Genomic DNA, 17,830 nt, shown 5'->3' with positions numbered 1-17,830 from the left:
ACCGTTAGCACGTGTACTGGGCTAGGACATAAAGGTCTTCTCCATTGTAAAAAAAAAAAAAAAAGTCGGTTAAAAGCGACTAAAAGAGCCGCTCTAAAGAAGTACTCCAAGTTTGGGGGCTACGTGCTGCGACAACACTACGTTCATGTTAACCAAGTCTATAAAAAGACATCGAAGCGTTGCCATGCCGATTACTTGCGAAACGTGCAACGTAAGTTGAAGTCCGAACCTAAAACATTCTGGAAGCATGTAAACGAGCAAAGAAAGGAATCCGGGTTGCCTTCAACGATGAGCTATGGAGGACGTATGAGCTCTAGTTTACAGGAGATTTGCCAACTATTCTCTGAAAAGTTCGCGAGTGTTTTCTCCAACGAGAATCTGACACCGACCCAGATTTTACGCGCGGCTCTTAATGTACCTCAATCATACCAGTCTTTGAACTCTATCAATATTGACAATAATATGGTACAACTGGCGATTGGCAAAATGAAGGCTTCAACTTCGGCAGGCCCAGATGGTATACCAACTGTTATTATAAAAAAATGCTCCGCCGGTCTAATTGAACCTCTTTGACATCTGTTTCAATTGTCGCTAACAACCGGAGTATTTCCCGAACTCTGGAAATCCTCCTTCATGTTTCCAGTTCACAAAAAAGGTGATAAAAAGGTAGTTGACAACTACCGTGGTATTACAACGCTAAGCGCAGTTCCTAAGCTGTTTGAAATGGCTGTGTTAGAACCCATCTCCAGCCACTGCAAACAGTATATCTCCGAGACTCAGCATGGATTTATGCCGAAACGTTCAACATCTACGAATCTTCTGTCGTTCACAACATGTGTTACAGATGCCATGTCGGACGGCCTTCAAACTGACACTATCTACACGGACCTTTCAGCTGCCTTTGACAAGATTAATCACGCTATTGCAGTGGCAAAGTTGGATAGACTTGGCTTTGGTACTAATATTCTCCGTTGGATGCAATTATATCTCAGTGATCGTCGTCTAGCAGTCAAGATAGGTGATTGTGTATCCGAAGAGTTCGTTGCTTCATCTGGTATTCCACAAGGCAGCCATCTCGGTCCATTGATTTTTCTTCTGTATTTTAACGACGTCAACTTTTGTCTAGAAGGACCACGGTTGTCTTTCGCCGACGACCTCAAGTTATACCATAGAATCCGGTATACTGATGATGCAGCTTTTCTTCAACGCCAACTGGAAACCTTTGCGGAATGGTGAGAGTTTAACCGAATGACCCTAAACCCCAAGAAATGTACGGTCATTACGTTCTCGAGGAAAAAAACGCCAATTCGATTCGATTACTGTCTAGCTGAATCCACGATTGACATAGCGAATTGTGTCAAAGATCTTGGAGTTTTTCTCGATGAACAACTGACGTTTAAACAGCATATCAGCTATATTGTCGCAAAGGCATCACGCTGTTTGGTGTTCATAATGAGAATATCTAAGCATTTTTCAGATATTTACTGCTTGAAATCTCTCTATTGCTCACTCGTTCGATCAACTCTGGAATATTGTTCAGTTGTGTGGAACCCTCATTATCTTAACGGTGTCCATCGAATTGAGACAGTACAGCGCAGATTTGTTCGGTTTGCCCTTCGTCGATTGCCTTGGAGCAACCCTCACCAGCTGCCAAGTTACGAAAGCCGGGGTTTGCTTATTGTACTCGATACATTGCAATGCGGCGGGATCTATTCCGTGCTATGACGATTTCGGATATTTTGCAAGATCGAATTGACTGCCCCGAGCTTCTCAGTGCGATAAATATGAACATTCGCCCCGCGCTCTTCGCAATAATTTATTCCTCCGATTACCTCTTCGCCGGACTAACTATGGAGTAAACGGTACCATCATTGGTTTGCAGCGGACCTTCAACAGATTGTCATCAGAGTTCGATCTTCACATTCCACGTAGCAGATACAATTTGACTTTTTAAATAGATTAAGAAATTATCATTAGGACCACACTGTGTCTGTTGATATCAATTATAAATAAATAAATAAATCAATATGTCGTCTCTAGCTCACTCCGTTCATTGCCGTTTGTCGCCAGCTTGTGCGAGTCGGATTAGTTTTGGGAACCATTGTTACCGGGTTGTCGTTCACCACTTTAACGACGTACCCAACTCACCACAGCCTCACATATTTTGTTGTGTGAACGATATATTGTTTTCCAAACAACTGTTGCAATTCGTGGTTCATACGCCATGCTGTCATGCTGACTTCCAACTGCATCGGTCCATGGATCGCTCGCAACATCTTACGTTCGAAAGCACCCATGGTACGTTGCAACTTCGCTTGTATAGCCTCAGAGCCGTAACGTGGTCTTCTGGCGCCCTTGGCGGAGTCTTAGTTTTGTGCCCTGAACGCCACTTGACTATCTTTTCTGTTCGACTTTCGACCAATAATTGAGTGTATAATTGAAAATGGCACACTTATCGTGACTTACTTTATGACTTATCCGCACATAGCTTATGAAGTAAATTAAGATATCGAAGTATGTGGACTTTTATAAAAAGCACGAAAACTAATTTTTAGGAAATTCTTCGAAAGTGACGCGGAAAATCGAATCCATTAATATAGAGTGCCAACAGGTTACTAAAGTTTGAAAATATTTTGAGAAATACTTCACTACAGATTTGTTTTCGAGGTTAGGTGCTTGATGCCAAGTGCCGGAGCATTTTTTCAGGAGACTTTATGACGAACTAACAACATCTAAATGTCGGTTCACATAGTTGAGATCGACGGTGTTGTTTCAAGGACCGCTTTCTCCAGTGATTGATGATTTTAAATGGCAATTGCACAGGACGGGACAAAACTGTATGTCCCTTCAAACTCGTATCGGGTGACCATTTTCAGTATTTCTGTGGCACCGCGAGTGGCAAGTGCGCAGAGAATTAAAACCCATTCAAAGCCGCTCTAAGCACTTTTTAACAGAAATACTAAGGAGAGCTACGCCTCACCACGAAAAATCGTTATACTCTCTTGGCTCAGGAAGACTATGACTCAGACGATCCCCATCGTGAGACATCTGTTACTACTCCTAAAAACTGTAATGGAACGAGATTTGTTGTAAAGGTAAACATTTTCCTCATGAGCGACCGAATACAACAGCTATAGGAAGCGATGGCACAAAGCTGAAGCAAACAATTCCTGGTCTTGGAAATTTGAGATAAAAAACGAGCTTCCAGCGTTTCAATAAACACCAAAAATGGGGTATCTCCTTGCTGATAAACGATCTAACTTTTTTCATGATATTTGCTACAGTTTTAAGGAGCCACCTCCAGCTTTACTGTCCACGATCAAATATTTGTCCCATTTTTGTTGCTATGCAACTATGAAAGCGAGCGTTAAGTTTGCAACAATTTTCAATTGGAAGTCATTGCAGTTCGTTATTTAATCTTCTATCAACTTTAGATTTGAGATGGGACTGATAGGGCCGTAGCGTACTCTTTTGATACTATTGGTGGAATTTCAGTTTAGTACTCCTTTTTCAATTTGACTCACGAACAATAATTTAGCGTGTATAGCGCATTTACCCTACTTATTTTAATATTTATCCTTACTTATTTTTTACAGCAAATTTCAGCGTCCCTCTAAGCTTGGCAGGGGGTCAACCTGGCTAACCGCACACTACGTATCTGCATAGCTTCTTGGTTTGCTTCGTACCGTTTCGTACTTTGTTCGACTAAAACCCGAGCCTAAAGTACCTGCCAGAATACATCTCTGAATTTCTCTGCTGGTGTTCTCATCGCCGGTCACCATGTTCACCATACAATCATCCGGTAAAGTCTCTTCCTCTTAAATCTTCTAAATCACCCAGTGGAGTGCCCAGTGGAATACCGTTTTTCTGATCCGTGCTTGCCTGCATCGTTTCTCGTTCTCCCTCGTACGGTGCTGCATCATTCTTGCCTCTGCCGTATTCGTCTCTTCATCTCAGTAGTGCTACCTGTGGTGCTTCGTAAGTTGCTCCAGCCATCAAGAGTAGTCACACATACCTATTCTTCTGTTGGTAGTGCCGTCTCCAGTTTCTGCACGTATTTCCGCAGCACGATCGTAGCTGCTAGATGTTGAGCCTCGGCGTCCATGCTCACGAGTGCTGTACTAACATTTGTGTGGCTGTGAAGATCGTTGGCAGAAAGCACGACAAGATGTGTGTATTTGTGTTGCAACTTAATTTTACATTGATATTCTTGCTCCAAATATGTGCATGAAAATAAATTTAAAATAGCAAAATATTTATTTCTGTGTCTGAGCGTTCATGTCGCCGTAAATCAATTTATTATCCCATCGTGAGCAGCTGTCATGGAAACGCTCCAGCTCGGCCTAAAATGCATCTTTGTTGTTCACTGGTCTCGTTTTGTGTCGGCAGTGAACGTTTATGATGCGGTATTTGAAGAAAAGGAATTTTGCTTCTCACTACACACAGTCTCTCGCTGTTACTGGAACAAGCATAGGCGAATCTTCTCCAGCACTATAAAACCCAGCTCGTTTGTTGTGCCGCTGATCTGGTAGGCTGCTCGATGTCCGTTTTTTCACACCTGCCGAACAAAGTTTCTGCAATACTACGACCCCGAGGTTGCGAGTTTACAATTCGTTGTGCAGAATTCGGTCGATCCTCTGGAAGCCAAGCGACTTACAGTTCCGAATTTCCAATAACCACTCTTTTTTTCGTAGCATGACTTAATCGATTTAATCCGCAAAGGTGTTTCCGGACTTGTTACACCTGCACAAACCTCCTATCTGGTCGGAGGCTTCTCATTTCGCTACAGAAGGTGACGATAGCCCACAGATCATTCCTTGTGTGTCCAACAAAAAGAAAACAGGCCGACAGGGTACCCGTCTACCCGCAAATGCAAAAGTGTGTAGCTATCTCAATTTTTAATAGTTTTAGACCACTTTTGGATGTTTTGAATTCAGGAAACCATCCAATTTTAGAATCGATGAAATTGAACCCGTATTCGTCGTTAGAATTGTCTCGGATGTTTTTTTTTTCTTATCGTTACGGGATCATATGACGATTTAACCACGGAACGGTCACTCACGGCCTTGCGGGTACCTGCTCCGGAAAGAGTGTTGCGGGGTCAATTATATTATTATACATTTTATATCCCAGTATTGAAGCTTACTTCCGGAAATCTGAATAACCGGGAATCAGATGCATTTTTACAGATTCTAAAAGTGGTTGAGTTCCGGAATTCAAAACATCCAAATGTATCCAGATTGGATAAAAATTCCAATAGTTAGTATTTCGGTTTTGGTGGTACCGGGGTACCCCGCCGGCCTGTTACGGGGTTAAAGAAATACAAAAACCCTTCCTCAAGCCCCCGATCACAGTATCATTAGTTTTATGCTCCCAAAAGCTATGCTTGGTGTCGTGATTTGAGGTCGTCGATGCTGTAGATTGCGTCGTTTTAGGATGGCCCTCCATGGTGGTGTTATTTGAATTTGGGGAGGGACACTCGACCCACTGCTGCCGCTGCTACCAGGCGATCCGTTTCCCACACTGTCCGATGGAAGAATGAGCCTCTGTGCGACGACACTTCCACGCTCCAGGGAGGGGGAGAAGTACTCGACCCACTGCTGCTGCTGTTGCTGCTACTAGGCGATCCGTTCGCCACGCCGTCCGATGCACGAATGAGCCTCTGTGCGACGACACCGCGTCTTAAATGCACGCTCAAGGGAGGGGGAGAAGTACTCGACCCACTGCTGCTGCTGTTGCTGCTACTAGGCGATCCGTTCGCCACGCCGTCCGATGCACGAATGAGCCTCTGTGCGACGACACCGCGTCTTAAATGCACGCTCAAGGGAGGGGGAGAAGTACTCCACCCACTGCTGCTGCTGTTGCTGCTACTAGGCGATCCGTTCGCCACGCCGTCCGATGCACGAATGAGCCTCTGTGCGACGACACCGCGTCTTAAATGCACGCTCAAGGGAGGGGGAGAAATACTCGACCCACTGCTGCTGCTGTTGCTTCTACAAGGCGATCCGTTCGCCACGCCGTCCGATGCACGAATGAGCTCTCCTGTGGCGATACCGCTTGTTTTATGCATGATGCAAGGATGGAGAAGTCTCCACCCCTTGAAAGCTTAATGAAATTAGGCGATAGAAAGTTGCTATTACGTATGTGAAATAGCCAAAATAAGTACCAATTGCAATAGAAAAGTACATTTAATGATTAATTTCAATGGCGTAATCTTTGTCTAGTTAATTAATAACAATTTCTTTTGGAGTATTTCAATTAATAAACATATTTATTTTTTCTCTTGTCCGTAACATCTACAATACTCTACTCTTCATCCATAAGTATTATTTAATCACATGTTGCATTTTAATCTAAGTGTAATCATTTCATTTTGTAAGTTAGTTTTGTCTGTCGACGTAGAATTATTTTGTTAACTCGAAAGTTCGAAACGTTTAGCTTTCCTAAAGTATAATATGTGTTTTTGTTCTTAGTTTCTTCCATTCTCGCCAATTCCCAGGATATATATCGCAGTCGTCGTTCGTATTGAATTGTTTCGCCTAAGAAAATTTTAATTCAGTAATATTCGTTATGTAATAGATTTTTTCGCTCATATGTAATGCTTACCTATATCTATTCAAAAATATGGTATAGTACCATATAATCAAATCTGTTTGGTTTTTTTGTTAATCTCTTTGGCCGTTGATGGGTGTCTTCGTCGATGTTTTCAGTATTGCTTAGATTGATGTCAGACAAACTTCCATGGTTATCCAGATTTAAGTTATACGTCTCCTCTGCATGTTTCTCTGGCGTACTTCTCTCTGTAGGTTCCTCGAGGAATTCCGGTACTTTCTTCACATCTTGGACATTGCGAGAATACTGAACTCCTCGCTCACTTTGAAGGATAACTTTTGCTCCATCCCTTGCGATTATAGTGAAACGTTCCGCAGAAAACGTTGGATCTGATTTTTGTTTTTTTTGCTGTGCCAACAATACAGTATCTCCCACTTTAATATCAGAAACTTTTGCTCCTCGGCGGGCGTCGGCATATTTCTTGCTTTGGAGCTTTGATTCTGCGTCTTTTTGTTGAATGTCAGTGCGATCTAGTGTCTCTTGAGAGTTGGTGTTCCAGAGACCAGGAAAGGTACCACGGAATTTCCAGCCCACTAATAATTCAAAGGGGGTTACTCCTACACGGGATAGAGGTCTAATTTTGTTGTGTGTATGGACGTACTGTTCTAGAGCTTTTCTCCAATTTACATTGTCCAATCGAGCCGCTGCCAAGGTCTTTTTGATACCACTGTTCTGTCTCTCAACAGCGCCGTTCGATTGAGCGCTTAGCGGGATGGACTTACGGATCTTAACACCTCTATCTTCCCATGTCTTTATGAATTTATTACTCTGGAATGGTGGCCCGTTATCACTATGGATTGCCAAAGGGTAGCCCCATACTTCAAATATTTTGGCCAGAGCTGCATTGGTCGTATCTGCGTCCATGTTTTTCATTTCGATCACTTGTAGATACCTAGAGTAAGTATCGACTAACACCAAGAATTCACCAAAGCCGAAGTCATTGTCTGTAAAAAAATCAATCTGCAGGATTTCCCACGGTCCCTGTGGGAGCTCTCTACTTGTGAGTGGAAGTGGTGCATTCTTTTTTGACAACCTTAGACATGTCTCGCAACCATTAACATGCTTCTGCACGTCACTACTCATTCCGGGCCACCAAAAGTGGTTTCGCAGGATACGCTTCATTGACGCTGCCCCCATGTGGCCTTGATGTGCTAATCCGATTGCCTTTGCTCGCAAACTATCGGGGAGTATTACGCGATCCTCTTTGAATATTAAATCTCCAAACACTCGCAAATACTTGGACTGACATTCGTATGCCCGCAGTTCTGTATTCCATAACCCTGATATCAAAGATTTTCGAATCTCGATCTGTTCCTTGTTGGTTTCTGCCTCCGTTTCAATTTCATTCCAGTTCAGCTCAACGTTTCCTGAATCCAATATGAATAATAGGTGACCATCCGATGAGTCGTCGAAAGATTCGGTTGACTTAGTATCGACCACTAATCTTGAAAGTGCATCTGCTATATTCAAATCTCCTGGGATACTTTCAACTGAGAAATCATAGGGCTGTAATCTGAGTGCCCATGCTTCCGCTCGCGATATGGCTCTTTTGCCGATTCGATGCTTACCTCCGAAAATGAACTCATTTGATTTTGCATCCGATCGGATCTTGAAAGTTATGTTCAACAGATAGCTTGAAAATCTTTCCACCCCCCAAACTAGAGCCAGAGCTTCTTTTTGGGTGTGTGGGTATTTCTGTTCTGCTGGAGATAAAGCTTTAGAGGCGCATGCAATAACTCTTGGCTTTTGATAGTTGTCAAATTGAACTAGAACCGCTCCAAGGCCGTGCGGTGAAGCGTCAACATAGAGTTCCGTATTATCAGTGTGGTTGTAGTAGCCTAAAGTCTTAATTTTTGTCCAGGCTGTAGATGTAAGGTATTCGAATTCACGATCTAAGTCTTCCGACCAGTAAAAATGATCTGCTCGTGCTAACTCTTTTAATTGCCAAGTTTTGTCAGCTCGATGAGGAATAAATCGATCAATGTAATTGATCAAGCCTAGAAAACTTTTGACTTCGTCTTGACTTTGAGGCTTTCTAAAGTTCTTAATCGCCCGAATTTTCTCATCTTCTACACTCCACCCAGAAGCTGATAAATGAAAGCCTAGGAATGGAACTTCCTGTTGATTTAGCAAACATTTACTCCCGTTGATTTTGACGTTATGATCTTCTAGTCGCTCCAAGACCTCTTTAAGGTCCTCCTTAGTAGTTCCAAAAACTAATATGTCATCTAAATAATTGATCGTGCCCTTACAGCCCGAAAGGATAACAGACTGCATAATTTCTTGGAATATGTCTGGTGCGTAACACAGACCAAACGGGAGTCGCTTACACCTATATAGTCCTTCTCCAGAAAAGAAATTAGTCAAATGTCGACAGCGCTCGTCAAGTTCGATGTGGAAAAATGCATTCTTGAGATCGATGGTTGAGAACCATTTGGCTCCATGTAGTTCCAATAGTATTGCTTCAAAGGTGGGCATCTTAAAGGGTGTGCGGTAAATACATTTGTTAGGGCCTCTTAAATCAACAACCAAACGGATGTCATCCTTCCCTTTCGGCACTACTAACAATGAGGAACAGAATGTGCGATCCATACTTTCTAGCACTGGTTCTATGATTCCAGACGACAAAAGCTCACTGAGCTTCTGCTGTACTAATCTCTTGAATCCTGGTGGTACATGCGTATAAACATTTCTTGCAGGCGGCATTTCTTTATTGTAATGCAGCAATACTGGTGGAATGTTGAATTTGGGAAATTCTTCGGTGGCTGAAATTTTGTTTACCATAGCCAGTTCGCTTTTCCAGATACTGTCGTATCCGCCAACGGGCACTCTCAATCCTACATCCAGTAGGCTGTACCGAGCTGCCGTATTGAAACCCAGTAATGACATCATCTCTTCCACCACGTAAAACTTTTCTAAGCAAACCGGCCTGTCTTTAGATACATACAACTTTGCCGAAAAAGTAGCAATCACGTTGATGTTTCCTTGTGAAGCATATGCACGTAATGTTTTGTCTGATTTGTAGCATAGATCGTATAGCTTATTCATTTTGGATTTTTCTGACAGTATTTTATCCAAGGTTTTTCTTGTTATGGTATTTGCTTGCGCACCCGAGTCGATAAAAAATATGACTTTTGTCCCCGCTATACGCCCGACAACATAAGCGTCTTCTTCCGTTGGAAGATCTACAGCAGGAACAGCGCACACCATCTTTTCACAGTCATTGTTTGTGAAACGGTTTTCAGGTAGTGATTTTTCCAGCACCTGCAACAAATTGGACAGTTTTACGGAAATAATCATCATACGTTCCTGTCGTCAGCTATTTTATCTTTGAATCTTCGATACTTTTTTGGGTGGTGTAATTGAGGAATGTTTTCCTATTAACCATCAGAAGACACCATATGATCATCCGACGCTGCTTAAAGCGGTTTTGTCGTTCTGAGTGCACTAGTGCAAATTGTAGTAGGTTGGTTGTAGCGATATAGTTCCAATATATTGTTTTCTGCTCTTCAGCAGTACTATCTTTTTAATAAGAATAACTCGAAATACGAACGATAGGAGTGAACGCCAATATGGATGATTCTCTAATATTTTCCATTAATGATCATGTAGTTTGTTTAATATTTCATTTATTTCATTTCCATCGATTAACAAAACCCAAAATACATCTTCAATGTTAGATAAAATAGCTTAAAAATTAAAGAAGCTTAGCTTATTCTACTTCCACGTTTTCAACTACCTTGTCGTTATCTTCTTCACCGCTCTGTTTAATTGCTGCAATTTTCGGTCTCGGCTCCTCATCTCCTAGTTCGTTTAATGGTCGTTTCTGTCCCACTCCTATATGAGACTGAGCCGAACAGGTACGGGCCAAGTGCCCACGCCGTTTGCAATTGTGGCACACTTTATCCAGATTTGGGCAGAGAGAAGCATCGTGATAAATGCTAGCACATCGCCAGCAAGCTCGTTGGAACGATGTTTCGTGACCAGCCAACCCTCGCCGAAACGACCCTCTTCCTCGTTGAATGTTCCTGAATCTTGATCCAGTACCACGACGATATTGCGGTCGTGCGTCTGCAGGTTGTGCTATTGCGGCAATGGTCGCGCTATTCTGGCGATTCAATTTTAGGTATTCCTCCTCATTAAACATTTCCATTTCACGGTCACGCACCATTGCGACCAAGCTGTTCATATCACCTTGATTAACCCAGTTCCTGTGGGCTAGCACACGAACACGACTATCACTTGTACCTTTGATTATGGTACGCACCACAGCCTCCATCTCCTCTTCCAACTTATAGCCGCAAAGCTTGGCTGCTGCTGCCACACGTCTCACAAATGAGATGTTAGATTCTCCTCCATGCTGTACCGTGTTTATTAGCTTCCCACGTTGTCCGATGATATATGTTCTTGACCCGAAGTAAAGATCTAGCCGGGCAATAGCATTGGAAAATGGGTTCGTTTGTTCATTTGGCATGTCTGCTGTGGAGGATGTCCCTTGCATTATTTCCAATAAATTCGAACCTGCTTTGATTCGGAATATGTCCATCTTCGCTCGATCGTCAGTCGCGTGTACCAAATTAAATGAAGCGGTGAGAATTTCCTTCCAGTGCTCATAAGCCCTTTTGTCGACGTCGCTCTCGCCCTCCGAAGGCTTACATTCTAGAATGTTTAGTGAGCCAAGGGACATATTGCTCATCGTGGTCCATAAGGATTTGTTTTCGGTAGATGCAGGCTGTTCGGACTCCAAAACTTCACTGGGTGTAAGGATACCCGAACTGTTCGCGAGAGAGATCTCTGAACCAGTTTCTCTCCGATCTCATGCTAGCCATTTCGGTTTTCAAGGCTGCTAACTCTTCTAGTAGCATTTTCTTTGTAACCTTGTTTTTGGATTTCCTGTGTAAACGAGAAAAGGAAATTCTTAGTTACTCTGTCTTGACCATCAGAGTACTATGTAGTAGAATTCTTTCTACTTTATTTTTTTTGCGGATACTCTATCTCGACTACTAGAGCTCCTTAATGTCTACAAGAATACTGTCTCGACTACAGTACCTTCCATGTCAGTTGAAGTATTTTGCCGATACTTACCGTTTGGGAAGCGAAGTTTTGCTACCAATTGCGCCATTGTCGTGATTTGAGGTCGTCGATGCTGTAGATTGCGTCGTTTTAGGATGGCCCTCCATGGTGGTGCGATGCTCTGTTATTTGAATTTGGGGAGGGACACTCGACCCACTGCTGCCGCTGCTACCAGGCGATCCGTTTCCCACACTGTCCGATGGAAGAATGAGCCTCTGTGCGACGACACTTCCACGCTCCAGGGAGGGGGAGAAGTACTCGACCCACTGCTGCTGCTGTTGCTGCTACTAGGCGATCCGTTCGCCACGCCGTCCGATGCACGAATGAGCCTCTGTGCGACGACACCGCGTCTTAAATGCACGCTCAAGGGAGGGGGAGAAGTACTCGACCCACTGCTGCTGCTGTTGCTGCTACTAGGCGATCCGTTCGCCACGCCGTCCGATGCACGAATGAGCCTCTGTGCGACGACACCGCGTCTTAAATGCACGCTCAAGGGAGGGGGAGAAATACTCGACCCACTACTGCTGCTGTTGCTTCTACAAGGCGATCCGTTCGCCACGCCGTCCGATGCACGAATGAGCTCTCCTGTGGCGATACCGCTTGTTTTATGCATGATGCAAGGATGGAGAAGTCTCCACCCCTTGAAAGCTTAATGAAATTAGGCGATAGAAAGTTGCTATTACGTATGTGAAATAGCCAAAATAAGTACCAATTGCAATAGAAAAGTACATTTAATGATTAATTTCAATGGCGTAATCTTTGTCTAGTTAATTAATAACAATTTCTTTTGGAGTATTTCAATTAATAAACTTATTTATTTTTTCTCTTGTCCGTAACATCTACAATACTCTACTCTTCATCCATAACTATTATTTAATCACATGTTGCATTTTAATCTAAGTGTAATCATTTCATTTTGTAAGTTAGTTTTGTCTGTCGACGTAGAATTATTTTGTTAACTCGAAAGTTCGAAACGTTTAGCTTTCCTAAAGTATAATATGTGTTTTTGTTCTTAGTTTCTTCCATTCTCGCCAATTCCCAGGATATATATCGCAGTCGTCGTTCGTATTGAATTGTTTCGCCTAAGAAAATTTTAATTCAGTAATATTCGTTATGTAATAGATTTTTTCGCTCATATGTAATGCTTACCTATATCTATTCAAAAATATGGTATAGTACCATATCATCAAATCTGTTTGGTTTTTTTGTTAATCTCTTTGGCCGTTGATGGGTGTCTTCGTCGATGTTTTCAGTATTGCTTAGATTGATGTCAGACAAACTTCCATGGTTATCCAGATTTAAGTTATACGTCTCCTCTGCATGTTTCTCTGGCGTACTTCTCTCTGTAGGTTCCTCGAGGAATTCCGGTACTTTCTTCACATCTTGGACATTGCGAGAATACTGAACTCCTCGCTCACTTTGAAGGATAACTTTTGCTCCATCCCTTGCGATTATAGTGAAACGTTCCGCAGAAAACGTTGGATCTGATTTTTGTTTTTTTTGCTGTGCCAACAATACAGTATCTCCCACTTTAATATCAGAAACTTTTGCTCCTCGGCGGGCGTCGGCATATTTCTTGCTTTGGAGCTTTGATTCTGCGTCTTTTTGTTGAATGTCAGTGCGATCTAGTGTCTCTTGAGAGTTGGTGTTCCAGAGACCAGGAAAGGTACCACGGAATTTCCAGCCCACTAATAATTCAAAGGGGGTTACTCCTACACGGGATAGAGGTCTAATTTTGTTGTGTGTATGGACGTACTGTTCTAGAGCTTTTCTCCAATTTACATTGTCCAATCGAGCCGCTGCCAAGGTCTTTTTGATACCACTGTTCTGTCTCTCAACAGCGCCGTTCGATTGAGCGCTTAGCGGGATGGACTTACGGATCTTAACACCTCTATCTTCCCATGTCTTTATGAATTTATTACTCTGGAATGGTGGCCCGTTATCACTATGGATTGCCAAAGGGTAGCCCCATACTTCAAATATTTTGGCCAGAGCTGCATTGGTCGTATCTGCGTCCATGTTTTTCATTTCGATCACTTGTAGATACCTAGAGTAAGTATCGACTAACACCAAGAATTCACCAAAGCCGAAGTCATTGTCTGTAAAAAAATCAATCTGCAGGATTTCCCACGGTCCCTGTGGGAGCTCTCTACTTGTGAGTGGAAGTGGTGCATTCTTTTTTGACAACCTTAGACATGTCTCGCAACCATTAACATGCTTCTGCACGTCACTACTCATTCCGGGCCACCAAAAGTGGTTTCGCAGGATACGCTTCATTGACGCTGCCCCCATGTGGCCTTGATGTGCTAATCCGATTGCCTTTGCTCGCAAACTATCGGGGAGTATTACGCGATCCTCTTTGAATATTAAATCTCCAAACACTCGCAAATACTTGGACTGACATTCGTATGCCCGCAGTTCTGTATTCCATAACCCTGATATCAAAGATTTTCGAATCTCGATCTGTTCCTTGTTGGTTTCTGCCTCCGTTTCAATTTCATTCCAGTTCAGCTCAACGTTTCCTGAATCCAATATGAATAATAGGTGACCATCCGATGAGTCGTCGAAAGATTCGGTTGACTTAGTATCGACCACTAATCTTGAAAGTGCATCTGCTATATTCAAATCTCCTGGGATACTTTCAACTGAGAAATCATAGGGCTGTAATCTGAGTGCCCATGCTTCCGCTCGCGATATGGCTCTTTTGCCGATTCGATGCTTACCTCCGAAAATGAACTCATTTGATTTTGCATCCGATCGGATCTTGAAAGTTATGTTCAACAGATAGCTTGAAAATCTTTCCACCCCCCAAACTAGAGCCAGAGCTTCTTTTTGGGTGTGTGGGTATTTCTGTTCTGCTGGAGATAAAGCTTTAGAGGCGCATGCAATAACTCTTGGCTTTTGATCGTTGTCAAATTGAACTAGAACCGCTCCAAGGCCGTGCGGTGAAGCGTCAACATAGAGTTCCGTATTATCAGTGTGGTTGTAGTAGCCTAAAGTCTTAATTTTTGTCCAGGCTGTAGATGTAAGGTATTCGAATTCACGATCTAAGTCTTCCGACCAGTAAAAATGATCTGCTCGTGCTAACTCTTTTAATTGCCAAGTTTTGTCAGCTCGATGAGGAATAAATCGATCAATGTAATTGATCAAGCCTAGAAAACTTTTGACTTCGTCTTGACTTTGAGGCTTTCTAAAGTTCTTAATCGCCCGAATTTTCTCATCTTCTACACTCCACCCAGAAGCTGATAAATGAAAGCCTAGGAATGGAACTTCCTGTTGATTTAGCAAACATTTACTCCCGTTGATTTTGACGTTATGATCTTCTAGTCGCTCCAAGACCTCTTTAAGGTACACATCATGCTCCTCCTTAGTAGTTCCAAAAACTAATATGTCATCTAAATAATTGATCGTGCCCTTACAGCCCGAAAGGATAACACTGCATAATTTCTTGGAATATGTCTGGTGCGTAACACAGACCAAACGGGAGTCGCTTACATCTATATAGTCCTTCTCCAGAAAAGAAATTAGTCAAATGTCGATAGCGCTCGTCAAGTTCGATGTGGAAAAATGCATTCTTGAGATCGATGGTTGAGAACCATTTGGCTCCATGTAGTTCCAATAGTATTGCTTCAAAGGTGGGCATCTTAAAGGGTGTGCGGTAAATACATTTGTTAGGGCCTCTTAAATCAACAACCAAACGGATGTCATCCTTCCCTTTCGGCACTACTAACAATGAGGAACAGAATGTGCGATCCATACTTTCTAGCACTGGTTCTATGATTCCAGACGACAAAAGCTCACTGAGCTTCTGCTGTACTAATCTCTTGAATCCTGGTGGTACATGCGTATAAACATTTCTTGCAGGCGGCATTTCTTTATTGTAATGCAGCAATACTGGTGGAATGTTGAATTTGGGAAATTCTTCGGTGGCTGAAATTTTGTTTACCATAGCCAGTTCGCTTTTCCAGATACTGTCGTATCCGCCAACGGGCACTCTCAATCCTACATCCAGTAGGCTGTACCGAGCTGCCGTATTGAAACCCAGTAATGACATCATCTCTTCCACCACGTAAAACTTTTCTAAGCAAACCGGCCTGTCTTTAGATACATACAACTTTGCCGAAAAAGTAGCAATCACGTTGATGTTTCCTTGTGAAGCATATGCACGTAATGTTTTGTCTGATTTGTAGCATAGATCGTATAGCTTATTCATTTTGGATTTTTCTGACAGTATTTTATCCAAGGTTTTTCTTGTTATGGTATTTGCTTGCGCACCCGAGTCGATAAAAAATATGACTTTTGTCCCCGCTATACGCCCGACAACATAAGCGTCTTCTTCCGTTGGAAGATCTACAGCAGGAACAGCGCACACCATCTTTTCACAGTCATTGTTTGTGAAACGGTTTTCAGGTAGTGATTTTTCCAGCACCTGCAACAAATTGGACAGTTTTACGGAAATAATCATCATACGTTCCTGTCGTCAGCTATTTTATCTTTGAATCTTCGATACTTTTTTGGGTGGTGTAATTGAGGAATGTTTTCCTATTAACCATCAGAAGACACCATATGATCATCCGACGCTGCTTAAAGCGGTTTTGTCGTTCTGAGTGCACTAGTGCAAATTGTAGTAGGTTGGTTGTAGCGATATAGTTCCAATATATTGTTTTCTGCTCTTCAGCAGTACTATCTTTTTAATAAGAATAACTCGAAATACGAACGATAGGAGTGAACGCCAATATGGATGATTCTCTAATATTTTCCATTAATGATCATGTAGTTTGTTTAATATTTCATTTATTTCATTTCCATCGATTAACAAAACCCAAAATACATCTTCAATGTTAGATAAAATAGCTTAAAAATTAAAGAAGCTTAGCTTATTCTACTTCCACGTTTTCAACTACCTTGTCGTTATCTTCTTCACCGCTCTGTTTAATTGCTGCAATTTTCGGTCTCGGCTCCTCATCTCCTAGTTCGTTTAATGGTCGTTTCTGTCCCACTCCTATATGAGACTGAGCCGAACAGGTACGGGCCAAGTGCCCACGCCGTTTGCAATTGTGGCACACTTTATCCAGATTTGGGCAGAGAGAAGCATCGTGATAAATGCTAGCACATCGCCAGCAAGCTCGTTGGAACGATGTTTCGTGACCAGCCAATCCTCGCCGAAACGACCCTCTTCCTCGTTGAATGTTCCTGAATCTTGATCCAGTACCACGACGATATTGCGGTCGTGCGTCTGCAGCTTGTGCTATTGCGGCAATGGTCGCGCTATTCTGGCGATTCAATTTTAGGTATTCCTCCTCATTAAACATTTCCATTTCACGGTCACGCACCATTGCGACCAAGCTGTTCATATCACCTTGATTAACCCAGTTCCTGTGGGCTAGCACACGAACACGACTATCACTTGTACCTTTGATTATGGTACGCACCACAGCCTCCATCTCCTCTTCCAACTTATAGCCGCAAAGCTTGGCTGCTGCTGCCACACGTCTCACAAATGAGATGTTAGATTCTCCTCCATGCTGTACCGTGTTTATTAGCTTCCCACGTTGTCCGATGATATATGTTCTTGACCCGAAGTAAAGATCTAGCCGGGCAATAGCATTGGAAAATGGGTTCGTTTGTTCATTTGGCATGTCTGCTGTGGAGGATGTCCCTTGCATTATTTCCAATAAATTCGAACCTGCTTTGATTCGGAATATGTCCATCTTCGCTCGATCGTCAGTCGCGTGTACCAAATTAAATGAAGCGGTGAGAATTTCCTTCCAGTGCTCATAAGCCCTTTTGTCGACGTCGCTCTCGCCCTCCGAAGGCTTACATTCTAGAATGTTTAGTGAGCCAAGGGACATATTGCTCATCGTGGTCCATAAGGATTTGTTTTCGGTAGATGCAGGCTGTTCGGACTCCAAAACTTCACTGGGTGTAAGGATACCCGAACTGTTCGCGAGAGAGATCTCTGAACCAGTTTCTCTCCGATCTCATGCTAGCCATTTCGGTTTTCAAGGCTGCTAACTCTTCTAGTAGCATTTTCTTTGTAACCTTGTTTTTGGATTTCCTGTGTAAACGAGAAAAGGAAATTCTTAGTTACTCTGTCTTGACCATCAGAGTACTATGTAGTAGAATTCTTTCTACTTTATTTTTT

At 42.7% G+C, this 17,830-nt stretch overlaps 1 protein-coding gene across 1 annotated transcript; it reads right to left on the bottom strand.

Annotated features, from left to right (window-relative positions):
• Positions 1-6,612: 6,612 nt before the first annotated feature.
• LOC131694085 (uncharacterized protein K02A2.6-like) lies at positions 6,613-12,125 on the bottom strand. The gene is made up of 2 exons (XM_058982464.1): positions 11,990-12,125; positions 6,613-9,418 (listed from the first exon to the last, which is right to left on the bottom strand). Exon 2 carries the CDS (start codon positions 9,394-9,396, stop codon positions 6,613-6,615), a length of 2,784 nt encoding a protein of 927 aa, XP_058838447.1. The 5' UTR covers positions 9,397-9,418; positions 11,990-12,125.
• Positions 12,126-17,830: the final 5,705 nt, after the last annotated feature.

Source organism: Topomyia yanbarensis, chromosome 1 (genome assembly GCF_030247195.1).
Source record: "Topomyia yanbarensis strain Yona2022 chromosome 1, ASM3024719v1, whole genome shotgun sequence".
Classification (NCBI taxonomy): domain Eukaryota; kingdom Metazoa; phylum Arthropoda; class Insecta; order Diptera; family Culicidae; genus Topomyia; species Topomyia yanbarensis.
This window is presented reverse-complemented; position numbering and strand designations above follow the sequence as displayed.

Bases quoted from the DNA above. Each gene is read 5' to 3' on its own strand.
- LOC131694085 (XM_058982464.1), bottom strand. From the start codon at position 9,396: ATGGTAAACAAAATTTCAGCCACCGAAGAATTTCCCAAATTCAACATT.